The 20,391-nt window shown below is 49.6% G+C and overlaps 6 protein-coding genes across 6 annotated transcripts; 3 read left to right on the forward strand and 3 right to left on the reverse strand.

Moving 5' to 3' along the window:
* Positions 1-808: 808 nt before the first annotated feature.
* On the reverse strand, positions 809-2,123 carry LCP9604111_1462 (CAZyme family GT25; the record flags this gene model as incomplete). The annotated part of the gene is made up of 4 exons (XM_039068831.1): positions 809-1,580; positions 1,629-1,696; positions 1,745-1,888; positions 1,944-2,123. The coding sequence occupies 4 exons, from the start codon at positions 2,121-2,123 to the stop codon at positions 809-811; spliced, it is 1,164 nt and encodes a 387-aa protein (XP_038931589.1).
* A 2,540-nt stretch (positions 2,124-4,663) lies between these two features.
* On the forward strand, positions 4,664-5,569 carry LCP9604111_1463 (RlpA-like double-psi beta-barrel domain-containing protein; the record flags this gene model as incomplete). Its single annotated transcript, XM_039068832.1, has 1 exon — positions 4,664-5,569. The coding sequence occupies one exon, from the start codon at positions 4,664-4,666 to the stop codon at positions 5,567-5,569; it is 906 nt and encodes a 301-aa protein (XP_038931590.1).
* A 1,376-nt stretch (positions 5,570-6,945) lies between these two features.
* Positions 6,946-9,297, reverse strand: LCP9604111_1464 (putative arsenite efflux transporter ArsB-like; the record flags this gene model as incomplete). The annotated part of the gene is made up of 3 exons (XM_039068833.1): positions 6,946-7,293; positions 7,368-9,163; positions 9,222-9,297. The coding sequence occupies 3 exons, from the start codon at positions 9,295-9,297 to the stop codon at positions 6,946-6,948; spliced, it is 2,220 nt and encodes a 739-aa protein (XP_038931591.1).
* Positions 9,298-10,642: 1,345 nt separating this feature from the next.
* On the forward strand, positions 10,643-12,643 carry LCP9604111_1465 (uncharacterized protein; the record flags this gene model as incomplete). Its single annotated transcript, XM_039068834.1, has 4 exons — positions 10,643-10,803; positions 10,854-10,990; positions 11,054-11,749; positions 11,817-12,643. The coding sequence occupies 4 exons, from the start codon at positions 10,643-10,645 to the stop codon at positions 12,641-12,643; spliced, it is 1,821 nt and encodes a 606-aa protein (XP_038931592.1).
* An 828-nt stretch (positions 12,644-13,471) lies between these two features.
* LCP9604111_1466 (acid sphingomyelinase family protein) lies at positions 13,472-15,443 on the reverse strand (the record flags this gene model as incomplete). Its single annotated transcript, XM_039068835.1, has 3 exons — positions 13,472-15,097; positions 15,156-15,242; positions 15,306-15,443. 3 exons carry the CDS (start codon positions 15,441-15,443, stop codon positions 13,472-13,474), a joined length of 1,851 nt encoding a protein of 616 aa, XP_038931593.1.
* A 1,679-nt stretch (positions 15,444-17,122) lies between these two features.
* Positions 17,123-20,132, forward strand: LCP9604111_1467 (putative MFS monosaccharide transporter; the record flags this gene model as incomplete). Its single annotated transcript, XM_039068836.1, has 4 exons — positions 17,123-17,266; positions 17,379-17,510; positions 17,592-18,060; positions 18,127-20,132. 4 exons carry the CDS (start codon positions 17,123-17,125, stop codon positions 20,130-20,132), a joined length of 2,751 nt encoding a protein of 916 aa, XP_038931594.1.
* Between the last annotated feature and the right edge of the window lie 259 nt (positions 20,133-20,391).

Genomic DNA, 20,391 nt, shown 5'->3' on the forward strand with positions numbered 1-20,391 from the left:
TCGCCCCCCCCCCCCCCCCCCCCCCCCCCCCCCCCCCCGCCCCCGCGCCCCCCCCCGCCCCCCGCCCCCCCCCCCCGCGCCCGCCCCCCCCCCCCCCCCCCCCCCCCTCGAATCATACTGAAAAACACACGGTCCCCCCAGCCAGAGCAGGGGTGTAGATATTATGAAGAGGCTAACATGTCTCTGCATTCATCTCGTATCGTCGAACGGTGAGTTGGTTGTTTTTTAAGCGCCCTGAGGGCACCGGGTCGAATTTGTGGGCAGGGGCTAAGGCAAGAGGCCGATGAACGGTGCAATAAGATCCCACTGATTGTTTGAGTCAAGTTGGATCTAACTGTATCTGTGATCGACTCACGCTAAAGTGACGGAGAAGGCACCCGATCAGTCTATCACGGCAAGGATAGCTCGGAAGATTACGATTCCGAATCGAGAATGATTGTGAAAACAGTACCATGTGGATGGTACGGAGTAGATGGCTTCTGATGAACACCATTAAAACTGCCTAAAGGTATTGGAGTGGGCCACAGTGGGCTTTGGGTGCCAATTCATAAAAACCTGGTGATGGTGCCAGAATTAGAATAGGATAACGTACTTTGTTTCCAGCTAGACGCTCAGAAACGCCACCTTGTTACATCTGATGCCCCTTGGGCTGAATTTCGAAATATTCCATCCTTTTGTTCGTACACGGAGGAGCATACTCTAAGAATGATTCCCAAATACGTATTTAGTGCCAGATTGCAGAGAATTCAAAATCCACAGTCTATTTCGTACAGAGTAATGCGTTGCTATTCAGTTTCTCTCCCATTGACTAGTTCCTGGGCTGAGGGACGTAAACAGCCCCCTTTTCCATCGTGATCTCTTCAGGAATAACATCCAACACATCCACGTCGTCCCATGTTGCATGAACGGTCCGTTCCCCCTTCAGGATACGGTTGATATTAAGCATTGTGCTGTACTTCACCCCCCAGCTAAAAAAGCCCTCTCCGTCGCCGGTCTCTTCGTGGATATCGGAGGACTTTGCTCTCGATCCTGCCTGATGGAAGCCCCCCGTGATCGATGGGTAAGGTGCAAAGCACCGCAAAAAACCATTACCACACATGCGTCCGAGCGAGACGTCAAACTGCGCACCAATGTCAATTTCTTCCGCAAGACCAGACGGATTTACCGACAGCGCCGCGAGGATCCGTTGCGCACCGCGGTAGCTCACAGCATAGAACATTGAGCAGGCGGCGTCGTTTGCTGTGCACGTAAGTCGACTGTGATCGGGTCGCTCGTGGCCCTCGAAGACCGGAGGGTCGCGCCACAGGGGGAGAAAGCGATGGGGCATTGGGATGGTCGGATCATTCGGTGTAAGGTAGAATGGCAGATCAGTCTTACATGACACGCCGCAGTGGCCTAGCCAGAGGATGTCCCAGTCGTCGCCGTATGGCGACTGAGTTGGGACTTTCCGGTTATGTCGAAGCTGGAGCTGGAGGGTTCGGACGGCGTGAGCGAAGCTCTGTAGCTGCACTTTGATTGAGACATCCCAGTCGGCATCGTCTTCCATGATAATCGCACTCGCTAATCTCTCCTGGACAATTCTAGGGGATCATTAGGCGTAGTCAAATATTGCAGTGTCAACTACATACCGCTGGAGTCCGTTGATATGCGCCCGTCGAGCAGCGTACTCGGTCGGTTTATGGCCATGGTCCCAGTTCTGAAACAGTCAGTCATCGTGCGTAGTGTGTAACTCTAGAAAGCATACATATGGATATGATTTAGCATCTATTTCACCTGGAGTCACGCCGTCAATCCAATCGACGTGGAAATTGCTGACGGAAGAGCCTAGGACGATATTGTCCCGCTTGTCAGGCCGGCTGACAAGGTTGATGGCGAAGACTTTTTGAAACTAAATAGTCGTGAGCCGAGGTATCATTAGGTGCAGCTCGAAGTGGGATAATCACCCCAAGGGTTTCGTTTCCGATGGCATCGAAGTTATCCCAATCATGATAGTTGCTCCAGACCTGCTGGGTAGGGGCGTCCGCGCCGTGAATGCTCTCTCGTAGGTTGAAAAGGATGAAGGCAACTCCGAATGCGACCAGAAGGAGCTGTACAAAGCGTAATCGGAATGCAGAAAAGACCATGCTCGATCGTCATCGGGAGACAAGATAGGACGCGTTGAATATCCCGAGCGTGATGGAGGCGACCGTGATTTCTGTTTTCCCCCAGAGCCGCCGAAGGTGAATATGTGGGCTGGTTATCGACAGGGGAGGGAGAGACTAGCCCTTCTAATACATAAGGCGTATTGCCGAAGCATGGTTGGTCGAGATATTCGTTGGATCCCCACTGTGATGGACTTGACTAGCCGCATGAACTCGGGATTTGAGGGCACATGAGTGGTATACAAAGCGACAGTGGCGTACCCCGGTCCATGCGCTGGCAGCATTATTAGTACTAAATACGGAGTAGACGTTAAGAATGATTGACATGGAGAGCACCGATTTACCCTGATGGCCGCGTGGGTCCAATGATCGGCCCAGAATTACCGCTGGCCCCCGCTGCGGCAAAGGGTCAAATTCGATGATGCTTAGTAATACATATATATTTTCACCGCCGGAGTTTCCGTCTTGAATATTTTAAAAGTCACCTGATCTATCACCATGAAGCAATTTAAATTAATCCAACTACCACCAATAATAGAGATAATTTGATTCCGAAAAACCTAGTTGAATACCGCCTAACGGAGGGACTTTAATTGCTCAAATGCGACCGATATTTAGTCCTAGTGATAGCCCAATTGCTTCGAGAGGTAGTGGATCAGGTGACATGGATATTACGGTCGCAGATCAGGTGATCTCTAAATAGTTGACTAGTTAGATCAGGTCAATTAAATCTACGGAGTAAGCCTCCCCCCAACCTAGCTTATCCACGTTGTATACATGTACGTTGCTTTTTGGTGAAACCGAGTACATATTGTTGTTCCATCAACGAAGATTCTACGATTCGCGTGGCAGAAAGAAACCGCCCTGCAGGTGCGAATCGACGGATTTGTAATCATGCAAAGTGCCCAGGTGCAACTAGCCCTAACGCCCAAGCGCGCAAAACGGGCCACGAAAAGGAGGCTGACACCTATATTGTAGGCAGCACCTTTATTTTATGAACGAGAAAGGAATAGATTCAAAACGTATTTCAATATGACTCTCGGGCAGCACGCCATACGTAATCCGCCGTCACTGCGGAGTACAGCTGCAGTTCTACTCCGCACCTCAAATTCTTCAAGTCTCCAGTTTCATTGCCATACGGAGTATGCCGTCTAACAATCCTATTCCGGGGATGTCTTCGGTCGAGTGGAGCAGAGGGGACTGGACAAAGTGGAATGGAATAGTACGGAGTATGGATGCCAACCAAATCTCCGAGTTCATACCGTTGGTGCCACAGGGTCTAGGTCCATGGTTGGGCCTGGAATGTACACGGAACAGGTATTGGATGTGTGGTCAGAACTCTAGGTCATTTTGATTGCTCATGGTAACATAGTCAGCACCCTGATCGGGTTGTTGGTATTGATTATGCAGGTTCTGTTGGACAATACAAGATTATTGCCCTGTGCCCTGATTAGGGCTGAGCTGGAAGTGAGTCTAGACAAGATCGATAGCTAGAGCCAAGTCCATGTATTCACACAATAATCTAAGATCGGCACTATTCTCTCACTAAAAACTAAAACTCGAAAGCCCAGACCAGCAGTGGAGGATTCCAGGTTAAAGGATTAGATTACGTGTATAAGAATGGTATGCAAATGAAATCTGCCCCAGTCTCAGCTCAGCTTTGTCTCACGCATTGTCCAATCGAATCGGTATTGGCGCCCCCGGGTCAATACAATACACGTCAGACTGTTAAAAGGCTGCAGTACATGTGTATTCTGACCAGTCCTCCCTGGGGTGCATTGCGACCGTGGAAATCAGGATACACGTCATTTTCAAGGCGACCGAAGAGATCTGAATAATAACCTTTGTGAATCCGCACCGTGGAAGAGAGCGGATATGGTATCCCCCTAAGAAACTTCGGAAGAAACTTAGAAAAGAAAGAAAACGGGTGCTGTCTCTGATTGGCCCAGTAGTCAGGTACGAGAGGCAAAATATGTGGGTCGTCTGACCCCAGTAGGCAGTAGGCTCGTAGCATCGGTTGAAACAGCCGTCGGTCTATCCCCAGAGGAGATTAGGGCCAGGAGAAAAATGGCTTATGTGGCGCACAAGCCCCTCGTCTCTGGTTTTCGTTCCAATGAGGATCTACCGGGGCATCCGGCTCGGGTACTAGGGAAGTTAGAATTGTGATACTGTCCTCCGTCCTCCGTGTGTAGTGTCCGATGCAGGATATGAGGACGACGGAGAAGAATGAAAGAAAGTGAGTTGTCCATGGTACGATCGTGGCTTGATTTGGACCATGGGTTCAGGCGATAGGTGGGTCCGCTAGTAACCTTTGAGGTGGGCCAGTTTTCCTCTTTGGTGCCCTACCGGGGGCATTTTATAAAGTCGAGACCCTTCCCCCCGTTTTCTTTCTTCCTTCAGTCCATTCCTTCCTTCCCGCTCACTCACGTTCCTTTCGAGTGCCCGAATCTTCCTGCTGTGCAGTTGAATCAATCCTTTAAACAACTTCACACAATACACTCCCTCGAGTCTCTTCCTTCACAATGGCTCCTATCACCAAGACTCTCGCCCTCGCTGGCGCTTTCTTCGCCTTGACTGGCTACTCGGCTCCCGTCGCCAAACGCGCCGTCGTTTGGGAGACCGTCACCGATGTCGTTTGGACCACCATCGATGTGACCACCACCATCTACCCTCAGTCCACTACCAGTGCTGTCGTGCCTGTGGTTGCCACCGCCGTCCCTACCACTACCGCTGTTCCTGCTCCTGTTGTTGTAGCGTCCACCAAAGAGCAGGAGGCTGCACCCGTTACCACCTCGACCACCTCCTCCGTCGCTACCACCACTGCTGCCGCTGTTCCTACTGTGGCCCCTGTCAAGGAGGAGGCTGCGCCCACCACCTCGTCCACCACTACTGCTGCCGTTGTCCCTACCGTTGAGGCCAGTGTTCAGGAGGCTGCACCAACCACCACCTCCTCCACTGTCCCCACTACCACTGCCGCTCCCCTTGCTATCACCCTGGAGGCCGATGCCTACTCCGCTCCCACTACCACTGCAGCGGCTGAGACATCTTCCACCGCTGCCTCTACTGCTACCCGTGCTGCCAGCGTCGATGTTAGCAGCAGCGGCGGCGCTTGCTCTGAAGGCTCCCCTTGCGACGGTGACATCACCTTCTACGACACTGCCACCACTTCCACCAACCCCAGCTCCTGCGGCACCACCAACGATGGTACCGTCGAGAACGTTCTCGCCCTGCCTCACGGTATCATGACCGACAGCGACTGCGGCAAGACCGTCACCATCACATACAATGGCCAGACCGCTACCGGTACTGTGGTCGACAAGTGCATGGGTTGCGACAACAACTCCGTCGATCTGTCCCGTCACTTCTTCGGCGAGCTGGCCCCCATGGACAAGGGCCGTGTTTCCGGTGCCAAGTGGTACATCAACTAAACGTTGCGTCGACCGCGCGTTGGTGTTGATGGCCACCATTATGAATATGAACAATGGACACATCTCTGGTAGATTGCGCACACGGATATGGTCTTGACGACTCTTCCTTTTTTTTCCCCCTTCTTCTCACTTCACTGTGATCTTTTTTCCCCTTCTTTCCCGGTCTCTCCGAGAATCAATCATTCATCACTCGGAGAGACTGGGCCTTTTTACCTTTCGTCCACTCTCTTGACCCTGGATCTTTTTTTACGATTTCATGTGTCCCTAGTGGACCGCATTCATATTTTCCCCATTTTCATGTTCATAGAATCTTCTTCTCTTCGGAGTCTTCTTGTGCAATACCACCCTATGATGGACCCCATTCGGCCATATCACATATCCTTACGATCCCTGCGCGCATGCTGGCAAGTCATGGACGGTTTGATTCTCTTGACGAGACCTCGAACATGCACATGCGACAGGCAATGATGATTACGATGATCACGCTCGTGAAACAAAAAAAAGGCATATTGCAGGAGACGGATCATTGAATGAAACTTGTTTCGTTTGACTCGTGTTTGCTTTACTGCGTATTCGTAGTTTCCAGGTATCATTTGGGGAGCTGTATTCCGTATTGCCCCTTTCCACTTTTGAGACTCCCAAAACGGAAATGAGCTAGTTATAGCAATGCAAGGCTAGTGACTATCATTACGGGTCCATGCTAAGACAACTTCTCATCACTTCTAGTTTGGGATGTTCAATTGCGGGCCTCTCTGTCCAGCCAAGTGAGGCTATGCGTATAGATATCGTCTCAAATTTGGATCTGCTGAGAAGTGCCGGCGATCTCTCTCCTGTCTATGATTTAGCCCTGAGCCTCGTCAACGACTAGCGATCATAAAGCCCAGCCCAATCGAACATTACATCGTTCCTCGGCGTTCTAATAACAACATCAATCTGTGACTTATGCGACGAAAGACTAGCGCTGACACCGAAAACAAGTCAGCTCAACCAATTTCAAACAAACAAACGAAACGAGACGAAACTCACCGCTAGGCGTCCCTGTCATAATAACACTTCCCTTCTGTACCCTGCGCAAGATACGGATACGCGCAGTCAAGACAAAATATCCGCAACATACTCTTCTCGTCTAATCTCCCCATGCACACTCGTCTTCGGCGGTAGCTTACTAGGGGCAGATATCTCGTCGCAGTAACAAGACACGGTCCCAGCGGCGCAAATATATCAAACCAACAATTCTATAAAACTGTAAAATGGCATTTATTGACTTCGTAAGATCATCTGCCTGTCAACTTAAACAAGCAGCAGCAGCAGCAGCAGCAACATCATCATAATCTATAAAACAACTAAACAACAGCCATCCACCCACAATCCCCAGATCAAGCCGGTACATATGGCTTATCACTCCTAACAATATAAACCTCCCCAGCGAGAACCGCACACCCAACCACCATCGAAATAGCAATAATAGGAAGATTCACACGGGCAAATTCCAAACTCCCAACACGGATATGCTTCCTCGCCAAAATATCCCGCCACAGCAGCCCAGCCAGCGACGCACTAAACGCAGTACTGAAAGCACCATAATTGACACCGAGAGCCATGCTGTAAACGGTAGCCCACCATGTGCGATCGCTGATAGGGATTCCGCTGGCTTCGTGGATCTTCTGCCATGCCTGGATGACGCGCGAGAGGAGGATCGTGGTGCCGATATTTGTTCCGGCGAACTGGATGATTAGAAGATGACGAGTTAGCGGAAGAAAAAGAGGCTAAGTCTATTTTCTGTTGTCCCAATCCTTACATTGCACAGAATCACAGATAGGAAGCCCATTCCACCGATACTGCCGATTGTCCCGGTCTTTTCGACCCAGTGGTCCCAGCCGTACGCGAAAACAGGCACCCAGCCCTTGGTGACGAGCGCCTGTACCAGGATGAACATCGTGAACGCGAAGGGTACTAGTGCGAATGGCATGTGGGAGACTACGACTGTCGTCGTGGGGAATGTCTCCTGGGACCATTTGTAGAGATCGGTAGCGAGTGATACCAGGCTGCATGGGGCGCTGTCTTGGTGATATGGATATCCTGGGTTCTCCTCGTATATCGTTGATTCGGTGGTTTGTGGCGAGTCCAGTGTCTGGGTATATCCCGGTTTCCCATTGTATATCGTCGAGTCGGTGGTTTGTCGCGAGTCCAGTGCCTGGGGAGAACTTGCACGAGCTAGTTGTTTGCTGTCCATCACAACACCGCCTGGTAGCTGTAGTTCTGGGAACTTTTCCTTGTCAACGGGCACAGAGACTGACAAGGGCGTTCCGCATTCTGGATCGAAATCCTTCGAGGCGATATCACTATCGGTGCTCTTGAGCGAGATGTCGTAGTCTGTATGCTCACTGCGGTGGTGCAGGCCTGATGCATCATATTGATCCGCCTGGTCCGATGTCAACGTCCCTGGATCCATCTTTTCCGGCAGCGCTATGCGTTCGCGCATTTCTCGCTCTGTCCGTGCTTGCTCAACCTCCCGTCGACCCTTCGCGGAAATCTCACGGGTTTCTTGGCGATGGAGCCAGCCGAAGACGAGATCCCAGCAGAACATAACGAAAGCAGCGGGTAATGTGACCCAGAAAACGGGATGCTCTTTGCCTGATGCATTGATTGCCAGGAGGGTGATAAGCGTGGTGGCCATAATCAAACCCCCAAAAGATGCACCCTTCCTATCTAAGAATGGGTTCATGATCTCTTCTAGTGAGAGTTGCTTTCCCTCCTTATCATCAGCTTCCTCTTTCTCCTCGGCGGTTCCTCTGGCATGAGGGATGTTGGGATTCACAGGTGCTTTTTTCTTTTGGTCCTCGGACAGCTCGTGCATTGTGATAGAGAGAGGAATGAGGGATTCGTCTGCGAAAATGATATATAGCAGGAACGGGAACAGGATAATCGCCGTGACGACTACGGGAACGATCATGTTGGCCGTGTAGACGATGAACTTGATCTTGAAAGCGCCGGCAAGGACCAGGTTGGTGGGGTTCGAGGAGACGAGAATCGCAGAGGCGATGTTGGCTACGGCGAACTGGCTGTGGATCCAGGCTCGGGGGTGGACGATATTGCTGGATACGCGGGTCATGTATGCGAGGAACGCCGTGCCGGATAGGATGATCGGGTCGTTTCCGATGAAGCTGCCTAGTCCGAAAAAGAAAAGGAACAGGTAGAAGAAGAGTCGGTGGCCGACCTTGCCTGCTTTTTGGAGGACCTTGAAGGCCAGGTATCTGATGAGGCCGGAGGCGTCAATCGAGATGGCAATGTAGGCGAGTGTGAGGAAGAAGACCATGATATCAATGGGATTGATGTTGTCTGCGCCGACTATTCCATCGTGTACCTCTTTTCGGCCGATTGCCAGAATCGCGAGAAGGAATAGGTCCGCTGTTAAAGGTGCCGTGATGAAGTTCAATGGAAAGCAGAGTTTCACGAAAATGGGTTGCTTTTGATTGTATCGAGGGCGAGTCCGGTGTGGTATTATGCGTATGACACTTAATAGGTCCAGAATCCCGTTTGTGAGCCATCGAGGCACGTATATAGGGATGTGAAATGGGAAAAGGACAATTATATCTGCATCGCAAGAAACAAAAGTAAGTCTTCGTCTCACATCAGGCCTAACCAGACTTACTAGTTATAACAAAAATAATTAGGGTGATGATTGATCGCCAACTTTTGATTTCCGAAGTATCCAGTTCGTCGTCCATTTTGAATGTTTGCTTCTTTTTCTGAGATTCACTTCAAGAATATAATAGCTGTGGTCGTGTCAGCCCCTCTATCGTACTTCCGCCGTAGTCAAGTCATGGTGACAAAATACCAGAATGCGGAACAGGAGAAAGTTGCGTAGCGAGATCCAATCCTTGCTTTTATTGCAGACGCATTTCTCTTTTGCAAAAAGAAAATCCGAAATAACGCGACAAATATGACGATCTTACTTGGTTCCTGTTGGAGAAATTTTGTCTGCGAGTTGCTCTCCATCCATATGCTTGAATGCAAGGGAAACCAAGAAATTTTCAAAATGCAGAGAAACCAAGTGCACTGCCCCTCATAATCACATGGACAAGCTCAGATGATTGTGACTTGGGCCGCGGAGAGGTGAGCGCCCTGCTAATGAAGGGCTGAATAATAATATCTCTGTGCTACGAGTGGGTTTATGGATGGATAAATTAAGGTTATACTAGAAGCTGGGCGAGTTTTTTTAATATTGATATCATAATGTGATAGTGGGATGGACAGGAAAGAAACTTCCGCCGGGTCTGAGGACCTGATGTCTAAGCCTCAACGAAAAGATCAATCAGGAAATAGTACGACATGCACGGGACATAGAGAACATTCTGATTAGCTTAGATTAGCTCTGGGCAAAAGTGCCAATAACAAGATTCGAGGCTATTAGAGACTAGCGAAACTGGGAAACCCCGCACTCTGCCACTTTGGGAAGTTGTCCGTGCGTTGATGTTAGCTTTAACGTTGGCCGACCCATGGTTCGGTCAATATCAGACCCAGTCTTTTTTGGGGGTTCTCGTGAGTTGAATCATTCAATATTTCCTACTTTTCCTACGTTATCGCTCCAGTTGCTCGTGAGGACCTCGATAAATGCGTAAATGCATACAACACATACACCGCATGATATGTACGACAGGCCCTAACGTGCCAATCAGCGGGAGCTGATCTCGCCACATCTCGTATTCCGCCCGGGTTTTTGCGCCCGCCCAAGTCAATATCATGGGGCACTTATCGTTTCGAGGGTTAGGCATTGATCATAAAGGTTCTTCCTGGGTCTATCCAATCCCAGCTAGATCGAGGCTCCAAACCCCGAAATGAGGCTGTTGCTGACGAAATAGCTGCATGCTCTGTTGGTCATGGTCAATCCACGGAGTAGCGCTTCGTGGATAAGACGGCCTGGAGACTCCTTGCTTTACTTTCCTCTTCTTTCTTATGATATCCCGGCGAGCTTCATTAAGTCACTGCCAGGAATAGAGAACAACACATTAATATATGATTTTTTTGCTGCTTTATCCCGAAGTTACCGTTACCGGAGGCGGATAACATCCAATGCCAGCAATCCCAATTGTTACCTCCTTCCTAGAGCAAGTTCTCGTGCATCGTGCTACTGCACCGCCCCCTAACGTGACAGTGTCTGCAACTTCCGCATCACTCCAGGTGGTTTGCGCCTGGCCAATATCAGGCCAATATGGACCGGGGACCCGAGTCCTGTGGGTTTTCCGATAATGGTGTTGCCATGATATACTAACATTTACTCCAGATACTATGTCTTGATTGCAGCCTGCGTGGTCGCTCGCAAAGTAGAATGGATTCGGAACGCTTGTCTAGCCGCTGTGTTGCTTTTCCCCGCTATCGCCGCTCTTCACGGGATTGTGCTTGCTGCGCTTCATGTTGACGGTGAGTCTAATGAAACTTTGCCCCGGGTTTCCTCCTGGTGTGACCCAATCTGATACTATATAGGCGCTGTCGATATGGATGTATATGGAGCATTCCAGCTATGCGCAATTGGAATCTTAACCGCCCCAGCGACCGTCAGGCTTTCCCGGACCTACTTCAACAACCCCGGCCGCAATATCATCTTTCTATGGACAGTCCTTCTCCTGGCTGGGCTAGTAAGCTTGATTGTGGAATTCATGCGCCTCAAGCCCACTACTTGCCCGGATGACGACCCAGCAAGCATTTTCTGGGCCTCAACTGGGGGCAAAAAGGGCGGTGTGTTTAAGTATGACTCTAACTGTAGCCTTGCTTGTACCCCGGAGAATGGGCCAGTCTCACCGTTGCGACTTGATGCAGCCAACAATATATACGTGATTCCAGTCCCCCACGAGCTGACGTTCAATGCTACTACGCTAATTGCGGCTGCATGCTGCATCCCTGCCATCCTGTCGTTAATATTTATGTGGATCAAAATCTTGGACGACAATTGGGAGAAGTTCTCAAATGGAAGACAGAAGCAGAAGCCAGATGATTTCATTCTGGGAACCAACGGAGCTACCATCAACCACATGACTGGGATCACCGACAGGATAAGCAAATGGCTATCTCTCATCGAGATACCGGTGTTTGCTGCAGCAGTGCTGGCAATCCTCGTCAAAGGCGAGATGAATTTTTGGAGTAAGCAAATGAGGTACCAAACAGAGCCTATACAAAGCATTGGTAAGTGGATGTTGCACCTCGCCTGGTTTTGGCGATTGGAAATAAATTTACTAAAAGAAATCGTTAGGTCAATGGGCGCCAATCGTTGGTACAGTACTCGCTGTATTGGGATCACTATATATGCTCCTTTCTGCGGATATGGAAGCCGCGGGACAAGAAGATGACCAACAAGAAGAGATTATCGTTGGAAAATCCCCAAACTACGACAGCACTGTTTCATACGCCGGAAGCAGTTCCGCGCAAGATTCTAGAACAAGTGCCGAGAGACAGGACTCGGATATCGAAATGACAACTATACGCCGCCCTACTACCAATCAAACCACCACCACTCAATCCCAGCACGACTTAGGAAGACGAAAGGTCGCCCGCTTCTTTAATGCAGCAAGCGCCATCATGACCGCCAAAGCCCACAATCAAATCAAGAAGACGGGTTTCAATCCCGAAGCAAAAACAAATTACCCCGAGATCCCAGGAGAAATATACAGAAACTCATATCTCCCTGATCATAAAGCCCATTACCAAAGGTCATCTACACCCGATAACCGATCAAGAGCTGAAAGTTTCACAAGTCGCAGGAACTCTGTGGATAATGGCGAAGGCAGCTCTGGGCCCCGGAGTACAACACGTCATTCTGTGCCTGCTCCAGCTGTCTCGCGGCCAAAATCACGCCAAGCTCACTCAAATTCGCTCCCGGGTGGGGGGTTATTTGAGACATCGACCCTGCAGTGTCCTCCAGCCACACTTGGAGGGTGGCAGCGACAATTGAGTCCCTTCGATACAATGTCGATCTCACGAAGTAGAACACCGTCTATTTCCGAGGTCAGCCCCACAAATTCATCGCCGGGACCTCAGTTCCTGCCGGAGATAGTAGTTTCTGCCCATGAAGGTAGTTGATTGTTTTGCATATGGTGTACTGATGCTCCGGTACTCTAATGGTGCGTGGTTATCTTTTCTGTTTTATTTTCGGAATTCTTTATGATCCCACGAGTTCATTATGTCTAGGCTTATATGGTGTATATTACAGGGTTTCTTCATATAGCACATTCATGATAAAGTGTCATCCTCTCATACCTCAGGCATAATCACGTGATAAGCAATGTGGTGGAGCGGACCCACCTTCCCCTTTAGGAAGTGTTTGTTCCTATATATTTCATAGCAACACCTTCCCCCTAACCGACATTCCCCCAGTGGCTGAGTGTGTTGACATGCGTTTTAAATGCTAGTTTAGGTCCTAGCTGCCAGCGTTCGACCCACCCAGTGCACGGTCATAAATGTTCCAATTATGCTCCCCTAATTGCCCACCTTGCTGGTACCGGTCTGGACCCGCTGGAGCGCGCGAGATCGATACGCGCGCTCTGGAGGTCCGACAATGTGTGCCTGCAGTTGGGGACGACTAGATCTTAGGGTAAAGCTGGTTGGGGTTACTTAAGCATTATGATCCCCTAAGTGGCGACCTGGGAGTATAACCCCAGGCACTGGATGGGAATGTCCTTTTTTTGCCATTTTTCCCCTCCTTCTACTTTTCTCTAAAGTCTGTCTCCAACAATTTATGCCTGCCTTTCCTCTCCCCCACAAAGCTCATTGACGCTTACTACAGGTATCTATCATGAGAACAGAGACAAGGGGAATACGCTTGGAGGGCAACATTGTCAAAATTAGCGTCGGTAGTTATTACTGTCCAGAATTATATGTATCAACTACCAAATTATCAGCTATAACCCTTCAACCCTCAGGCTCCTTTCTCCCCTCAAGTCTAGCCTGATGCGCCATTTTTGAGATCAGAGTCGCCATTCCAGCATGATGGCAGCTGGTGCGAGGCTCCTTTTCCGGCAAGATCTCACCCTCCTGCCCATCAAGCTTAGAGAAGTCCAAAGACTTTGGTTTATCACAGTTATACTGTGCATTGGCGGCACGAAGAAGGCAGATCTCATTTTTCATGCAGTCACCATTGCAGCTCTCAACTTCGAATCCGCGAACACGTCTCGCCCAATAATCTTGGAAAACCGTGGGATCGCGTTCCATCGCGACGGTGACATTGTGCCAGAAAGCTGGACTGATCTCGGCTTGTGGATCCGTAAGCGGAGGAGAGATCTTGGATCCATAGTCTGCCTTCGCGGAGTAATAGGGCAGCCATTCTGGCTTTGTCTGAAAGGACGGGTCGCTGATGTTGGCGATGTATTGAGTGTAATCCAAGACGCCGAAAGTGACTGGATCAATTTCGTAGACGCGGAAAGAGGGCGAGCCTTCCGTTGGCGTTACGGCTGGAATGATATAACCCATTGCAGTAGCTGTGTTCCAGTCTCGGTCGTTGTAGTCGGAGTATGCGATCTGGAACCCATCCCGGTGTGTATGACCATAGAATAATCCCGCGATGGTGGCTTCGTAACGCTGCACAATTTGGTCGAAGTAATCCGAATGGTCGCGGAAGTGATCTGGTATACCGGATGGTATATGAGAGATTAGCCATGCACGTTGGCCCGCGTCCTCGGCAGCCTGCAGTTCCTTGATGAGCCATTCAAATTGTCCTCGTGGGTCTTTCTCCATTGGTTCCTGGTACATATAGAAGTTGAATACGTAGTAGAAGATGCTGTTATAAGAAATGATGCGCAGATTGCTGTTGGGATGGACGGCTGAGTACGACGCGAATTGATCCGCAGATTTGACAGAAGAAACACCTGTGAGGCCATACCAATCTTCTGCAAGAGCCGAGTACGCCCATTTGGGATCAGCTTTATTCGAAGCATCCGTGGGAAAGAGGTTGAGTGGTGCAGTGTCATGATTCCCTATTGCAGCATACACAGTGCCAATGTCCTTTTCCATTGCACTGTACGTAGCATTGAGCGCTTTCAGAGCTTCGGCCTCGTCAACCAACCAGATATCGTGGGCCACCACATCACCGGTGTAAATGGAGAACTCCGGATTGATGTCTGCGATAGCAGCATGCAAGCTCTCCTGAAGTATTTGTGGTGCGTCACACTTCGTATTTCCAAATGGTCCACATGGGTAGGCTGTATTCTCTGGTGAATATTCATCCGACCAAGATCTGCAACAGATAGGCTTGGAACACTTGTAGCTAGATTCAGGCTCGTAGAGGAGGTCCACGTGTGTATCGCTGAAATGGACGACCTTGAGCGGTGTCTTGCCGCTAGGTGGTGGCCTCACAGTCTTTGGCTTGGGTGAAGGGAACGTCAAATTATAGGAATGAACATCGGGTTGCTTGCAGAGCCCGACCAGATTAGCGCATAGTGTCTTTGAGGCGTCAGAGTTCAGTTGTAAATGTTTGAAAACATCATGCAGCGCAGGGCCTTCTTTCTTGATGATCCCGGCGCAGACATCTGGGTCCTCGACCTGTGCACTTGCGATTAATGGGATTGAGTCAGTAAGCTCACGAGCATGGCCAACATACCCTGCTGATTTTGCACAACCCTGTGAATACGTCGATCATGAAATTCTCACCAAGCCCTGCGGCAACTTTGATGCTGCCGAGGAGAATCTGTATAATTGCATAGAGTCAGCAAAGGAGTCAATAGAATGGAAGTGCTAAACATAAGCATACTTGGCAAGCACCGCAGTCAACTGTATTCTTGAAGTCGTCCCAGATAGAAGCGACGGACTGGTCGACTTGAGTCTCGGCTTGTACGCCCCGGAGAGACGCCGAAAGGCCGAACGCCAGCAGCAAGAAGTTGAGTCTCATCTTGACGAGGAGTTGGCTAGATGAAACGGCTGATTGGATGAAGACAAACCTCGGAAGCAGTCAGGGCACTTCGTACCTTCCCAGCATTGATGTGAAACTCCTAGGCAGTCGGCATCTTAAATATCACGGGCCAAGAGCAGCTGGGCAGGCCCTTCCGTACTTTGCCAAATAGAAGGTGATCCTACAGCTGCTTGCTTAGATTTTATTCGGTTCAGACATAACCTTAGGACAACTTTTTATCATGTGATGAGCAGTAGAGTAGTATTCATATCCCCTCCAGGTCATAAAAATAGACCACGGTCTTTTTGTGGCCTAGTGGTAATACGCTGTATTATTTCGAGAAACGCAGCCAAGGAGCTAGCAGATAGTCCCTTGTAACGTTGCGAAGCCGCTGATCTCAGGGGCTGATTATCATACGCCATTGGGGTATCCTTGGCATGTTCGCATACTCGTGAACTTGCTCTTAAATAGGAGTCGCGGTGTTCAAACAAAAAAAAATTTAGTACCAAAATATAGATGAACAACCAGAAGCTTATCTAAATGTAGATATGCACACCAAGTTCATACGGTAAAATCCGATCGAATGCACCAGTCCAACCATTGTACATGTCAGGCTCAGCACTTGCAGGATTCTTAGTAAATAAATTCTTGAAATCTTATGGGTAGGAGGATTGGTTCGAACGGATACTTGCAGGTGTTGATCTGGGGTAGAAAATCAATATCCGGGCTCGGGTCTGCTGCTTGGGCGTATTAGGAAGGAGCTTCAACTTTTGGCCTGATGCATCACACTAATAATTGGCGAATAGACAGATCGCTGTCGATCGCAAATCCCCAACCCGTCTGTCTCACAACAGAACTTCCTCTGCTGAATCCCCCAGCGCGCAGCCTCGCAGACTCGGCCAGATTCAATAAAATGACTGCCACGTGTATTTCAAGAACTTTGTGACTCCGGAATGTGGAATGGCTCATGTGCAGGAACCATAAATTGCTTATATAGGCGCGGACCAGCACAGCCCCTGACAGAATACTCGCGCAGGTATCCATGCGACAACAATCATAGTATCGTGTCAGTCTCACGGGACTCTCGAATGGGTTGAGTAAGATATTGTTGGTTGGTTGGATTTCGTCATGGATTGGGGTCAGCTCGCTTTGGTCTGTTGTGCCATGTTCATTGGATGAGCCAGCCATATGTGGGGATCTTCATTAAGGAACAATCCCTGGACAGGAATAGTATTTGCATGCTGTGTATCTGTGTATTCGTGTAGCATTATAGCCTCATAGATGTACATTGAAAATAAAAAGGGACAAGGAGAGAAGTCCAAGGTGATTGGCGGGCCAAAGCCGGGGTAAAAGGATCTAATTTTCTCTCTCCCCACATTCTTTTTGACGTGTTTACCATCTTTTCCTTCAACCCCCTTTTCCTTTCTATCTCAACATCTGTCCAAGTATTTTAATCTCTGCTGTTCTCCTTCTTCTCCCCCCGTCCTCCATATTCCGGATTCGGACTCCGTCGGGAAACGAGACGATGACGCCTCCGTACACGCGCCATTTCAGCACGCTTACGATCACGATCTTACAATAAAATCCGAGAGCTTCAACCGTCTGCACTGTTCTGCGCTACGTGTGATTGTTAAAACCGGACTGTCCGTTGGGGCAGTCCGCCATCGGCCAAATTCGTCATGGAGGGTCGTCAACAAGCCACGCTGGGTGTTTCGATCACCCTTTTCTCCATCGCCAGTCTATTTGTCGCCCTTCGCTTCATTTCGCGTATATTTGTGGTCAGAAAGATTGGGTTACACGACTGGTTGATGTTGGTCGCATGGGTAGGATCCCTCGGCTTGATCCCTGCATGTACCCGGGGATGTAGCGAGAATGCGCTCTATTGGGCACATGATCGAACCTCGTGCTGGAGCTCGGAGGCTAACTAGTCTGCAGTTCATCGATTTTGGCTTTTCCTTCTCGCTATTCTACGCCGTTCGGAAGGGTCTTGGCCTCCATTCGAGTGACATTAAGCCTGAAGATGAACTCGCTTTTAATACGGCTAATTATGCATTTACGGTCCTCTATGTGAGTTACAATGCCATTGTTACTCCCCCTGTTACCCCGCAGGCCAATACTGAAATGAACGGCATGCTGACGATATTTCAGAATCCTGCGCTAATGGCGGTCAAGACGTCGATCCTCGTCTTCTTCCTGACCTTGACACGCAATCAAAAAGTATTCCGATGTGCAAACTATGTCACTCTATTTGTAGTGAACGCAGCGGGCTTTGCTTTAACATTGGTCAATGTTTTTCAATGTCGTCCTCTCAGCGCAGTATTCCTTTCTGACATCCCGGCCCATGCGAGTTGCACCGATATTGTCACCCTGTACCTTTCCTCGTCCCCGGTGAATATTATTACGGATCTCGCGATCCTGTTGCTTCCGATGCCGCTTTTGACAACAATGCGCCTACCTTACAAGCAAAAGATTATTTTGGTGGTCACTTTCTCCTTTGGTTTCTTTGTGGCCGTGGTCGATGTGGTTCGAATTGCCTTTCTCCAACAGGCTGCCATTTCTCGTTCGCTGGAAGTCAAGTCAATTCATATCCAAAACATCGGGGGGGTTGATTTCAGTTGTACGACTCGCTCATCTCCGTATTCCAAATTAACGCGTCAATTGGGCTAACGATGGGATTTCACAGGGTACGCGTCGCTATCTTTCATGTGGTCTGTCGTCGAAGTCAACATCTCGATAATCTGCGGTTGTGTCCCGAGTCTCAAACCTCTGGTCACTCGTCTTGTTCCGAAATTGATTAGAGACACTGGTGACGAGACATCAACTGCTTCGCCTCATGGACTCTCTGCAGGCCCAACAGGAGAAAGTCAGGTTGCAGTGCCACCCCCGGCTGCAGTCTCGGGTTCGCCAGAATTTCAATTGCCATTGCCATTTCCATCGAATAACAACGGGGATAAGGGTCTACGGAACCAAGTTGGTGGTGTCTCCACTGGGCGACCTAGCTCCCGGGACTCGGAGCCTATGGGTATAATGGATTTCCTAGGTATCCCAGAAACAGGGGCCCTCGATACAGAGGGAGGCACCAACACGAGCGCATCTTATGCACCGGATATCACATTCTTCGATTTTGTCAACATGAAGAATCCGGAAAGTATGCTAAAGCTGAACAACAGAGAGTCGATTACGCCAATTGCATTGACCACACTACTATTCTTCCTTTGGGGTTTCGCATACGGCTTGCTTGATATTCTGAATTCTCAATTCGAGACTATCGTCAATTTAGGTCCTTGGCATTCCTTGGGTCTTCATGGCGCGTACTTCGGCGGATACGTGGTTGGCCCTCTATTGGTTGGCCGACCGGTCTTGAAAATATGGGGCTTCAAGTCCACGTTCATCACTGGACTTTGCATCTATGCCTGTGGAACCCTCATATTTTGGCCTTCCGCTGTTCTGACGTCGACACCTGCGTTCATTTTGTCAAACTTCATTGTCGGGTTTGGGCTAGCAGTTTTGGAGACTGCGGCAAACCCGTTCATTGCGCTATGCGGACCACTCGAGAATTCCGAGATCAGACTCAACATTTCGCAGGGTGTGCAAGCTATTGGAAGCGTATTATCGCCGCTCCTAGCGAAACGTGTTCTCTTCAAGAATGTTCAGGATGTCGCATCCTTGGTTGACGTACAATGGGCATATCTTGGCATTGCTCTGTTCGATGTGCTGTTGGCAGTGGCGTTCTATTATCTACCAATCCCCGAAGCGTCAGATGAAGATTTGGAAGAACTAGCAAATCGACGCCGAGAAGACAATATGACCAAAGTCATCGGTATTCCGGTCGTTTGGCTGACCCTCGGCCTGGGAGTCTGGTCTCAATTCTTCTACGTGGCTGGACAAGAAGTCGTTGCGACAGCTCTCCAACGTTTTGTTCTTGCCGCTCGTCCAGATTCATCACTCAAACCATTCGATTTCCTGACTATTGGACACAGCATTTTCGCCGTGGGCCGCTTCTTCGCCGCGTTTGCGCAATGGTTCCTCAAACCACGATGGATTCTTATGGTCAGCTACATCGGCATGATCGTCTGCTCAATTCTTTGCATGAAAACAAGCGGCACGGGGGCAATCGTCATGGTAATGCTAGTCTACCTATTCGAGAGCGGTGCATTCAGCATTATCTTTGCCATTTCCCTCCGCGGCACAGCCCAGCATACGAAAACAGCCGCAGTCTTCATGACAGCGGCAATTGGCGGCGGCACCTTTTTCCCGTTTGCCGAGTACGCGGCATACCTCGCACACGGCGGGTCATACTCCTTCTGCGTTATAGTCGCGCTCTTCTGCGCCGGTGCCATCTTCCCCATCTACCTCAACCTCGTACCCGCCGTGAAAAAGCAAGTCGACCCGGTTCCGAACGAGTATCTCCGCCGACATCGCCGCCGACCTCGGACCTCGATCGAGACCGTGCATCGCGAAAAGAGCAATCCTTCTCTTGGTGGTGTTCTTTCCCATCCGCGCAGTCTGGCATCGAATCCAGATCACCTACCGGATCTTCTGCTTCCGGAGGAGATGCACGAAAACTCGCTTGCTCGCGATTTTTCAGGGGCTAAATCTAGTTTTAGCTCTACCTCGCGTGCCAAGTCGAATTCCTCTCGCAATTCTGGTTCAAAGAAAAAGTTCTCTACCAGAATTGATGATTTATGACTGTCGCTCAATATGCCTAACTGCTGTTTTTGTCTCTTTCCTTATACCCTAAACTTCACGATACTTGCGAACCCCTAGATACCCTTTCGCTTTTGCTTTTTGGGTTTTGTCACAATATTATGTCATGTGTCTTCTCTGTGCATATATTGGGCGGCAATCCTTTTTGCTTTTTCGCAGCATTTCAGCGATGGTGTTTTGACCAAAAGTTATTCCTTCTCTCTTAGCTTATCTGGTTTCATTGCTTAATGATATTCGAAGA

The sequence above is a fragment of the Penicillium roqueforti genome, assembly GCF_015533775.1.
Source record: "Penicillium roqueforti strain LCP96 04111 chromosome Unknown scaffold_02, whole genome shotgun sequence".
NCBI lineage: Eukaryota > Fungi > Ascomycota > Eurotiomycetes > Eurotiales > Aspergillaceae > Penicillium > Penicillium roqueforti.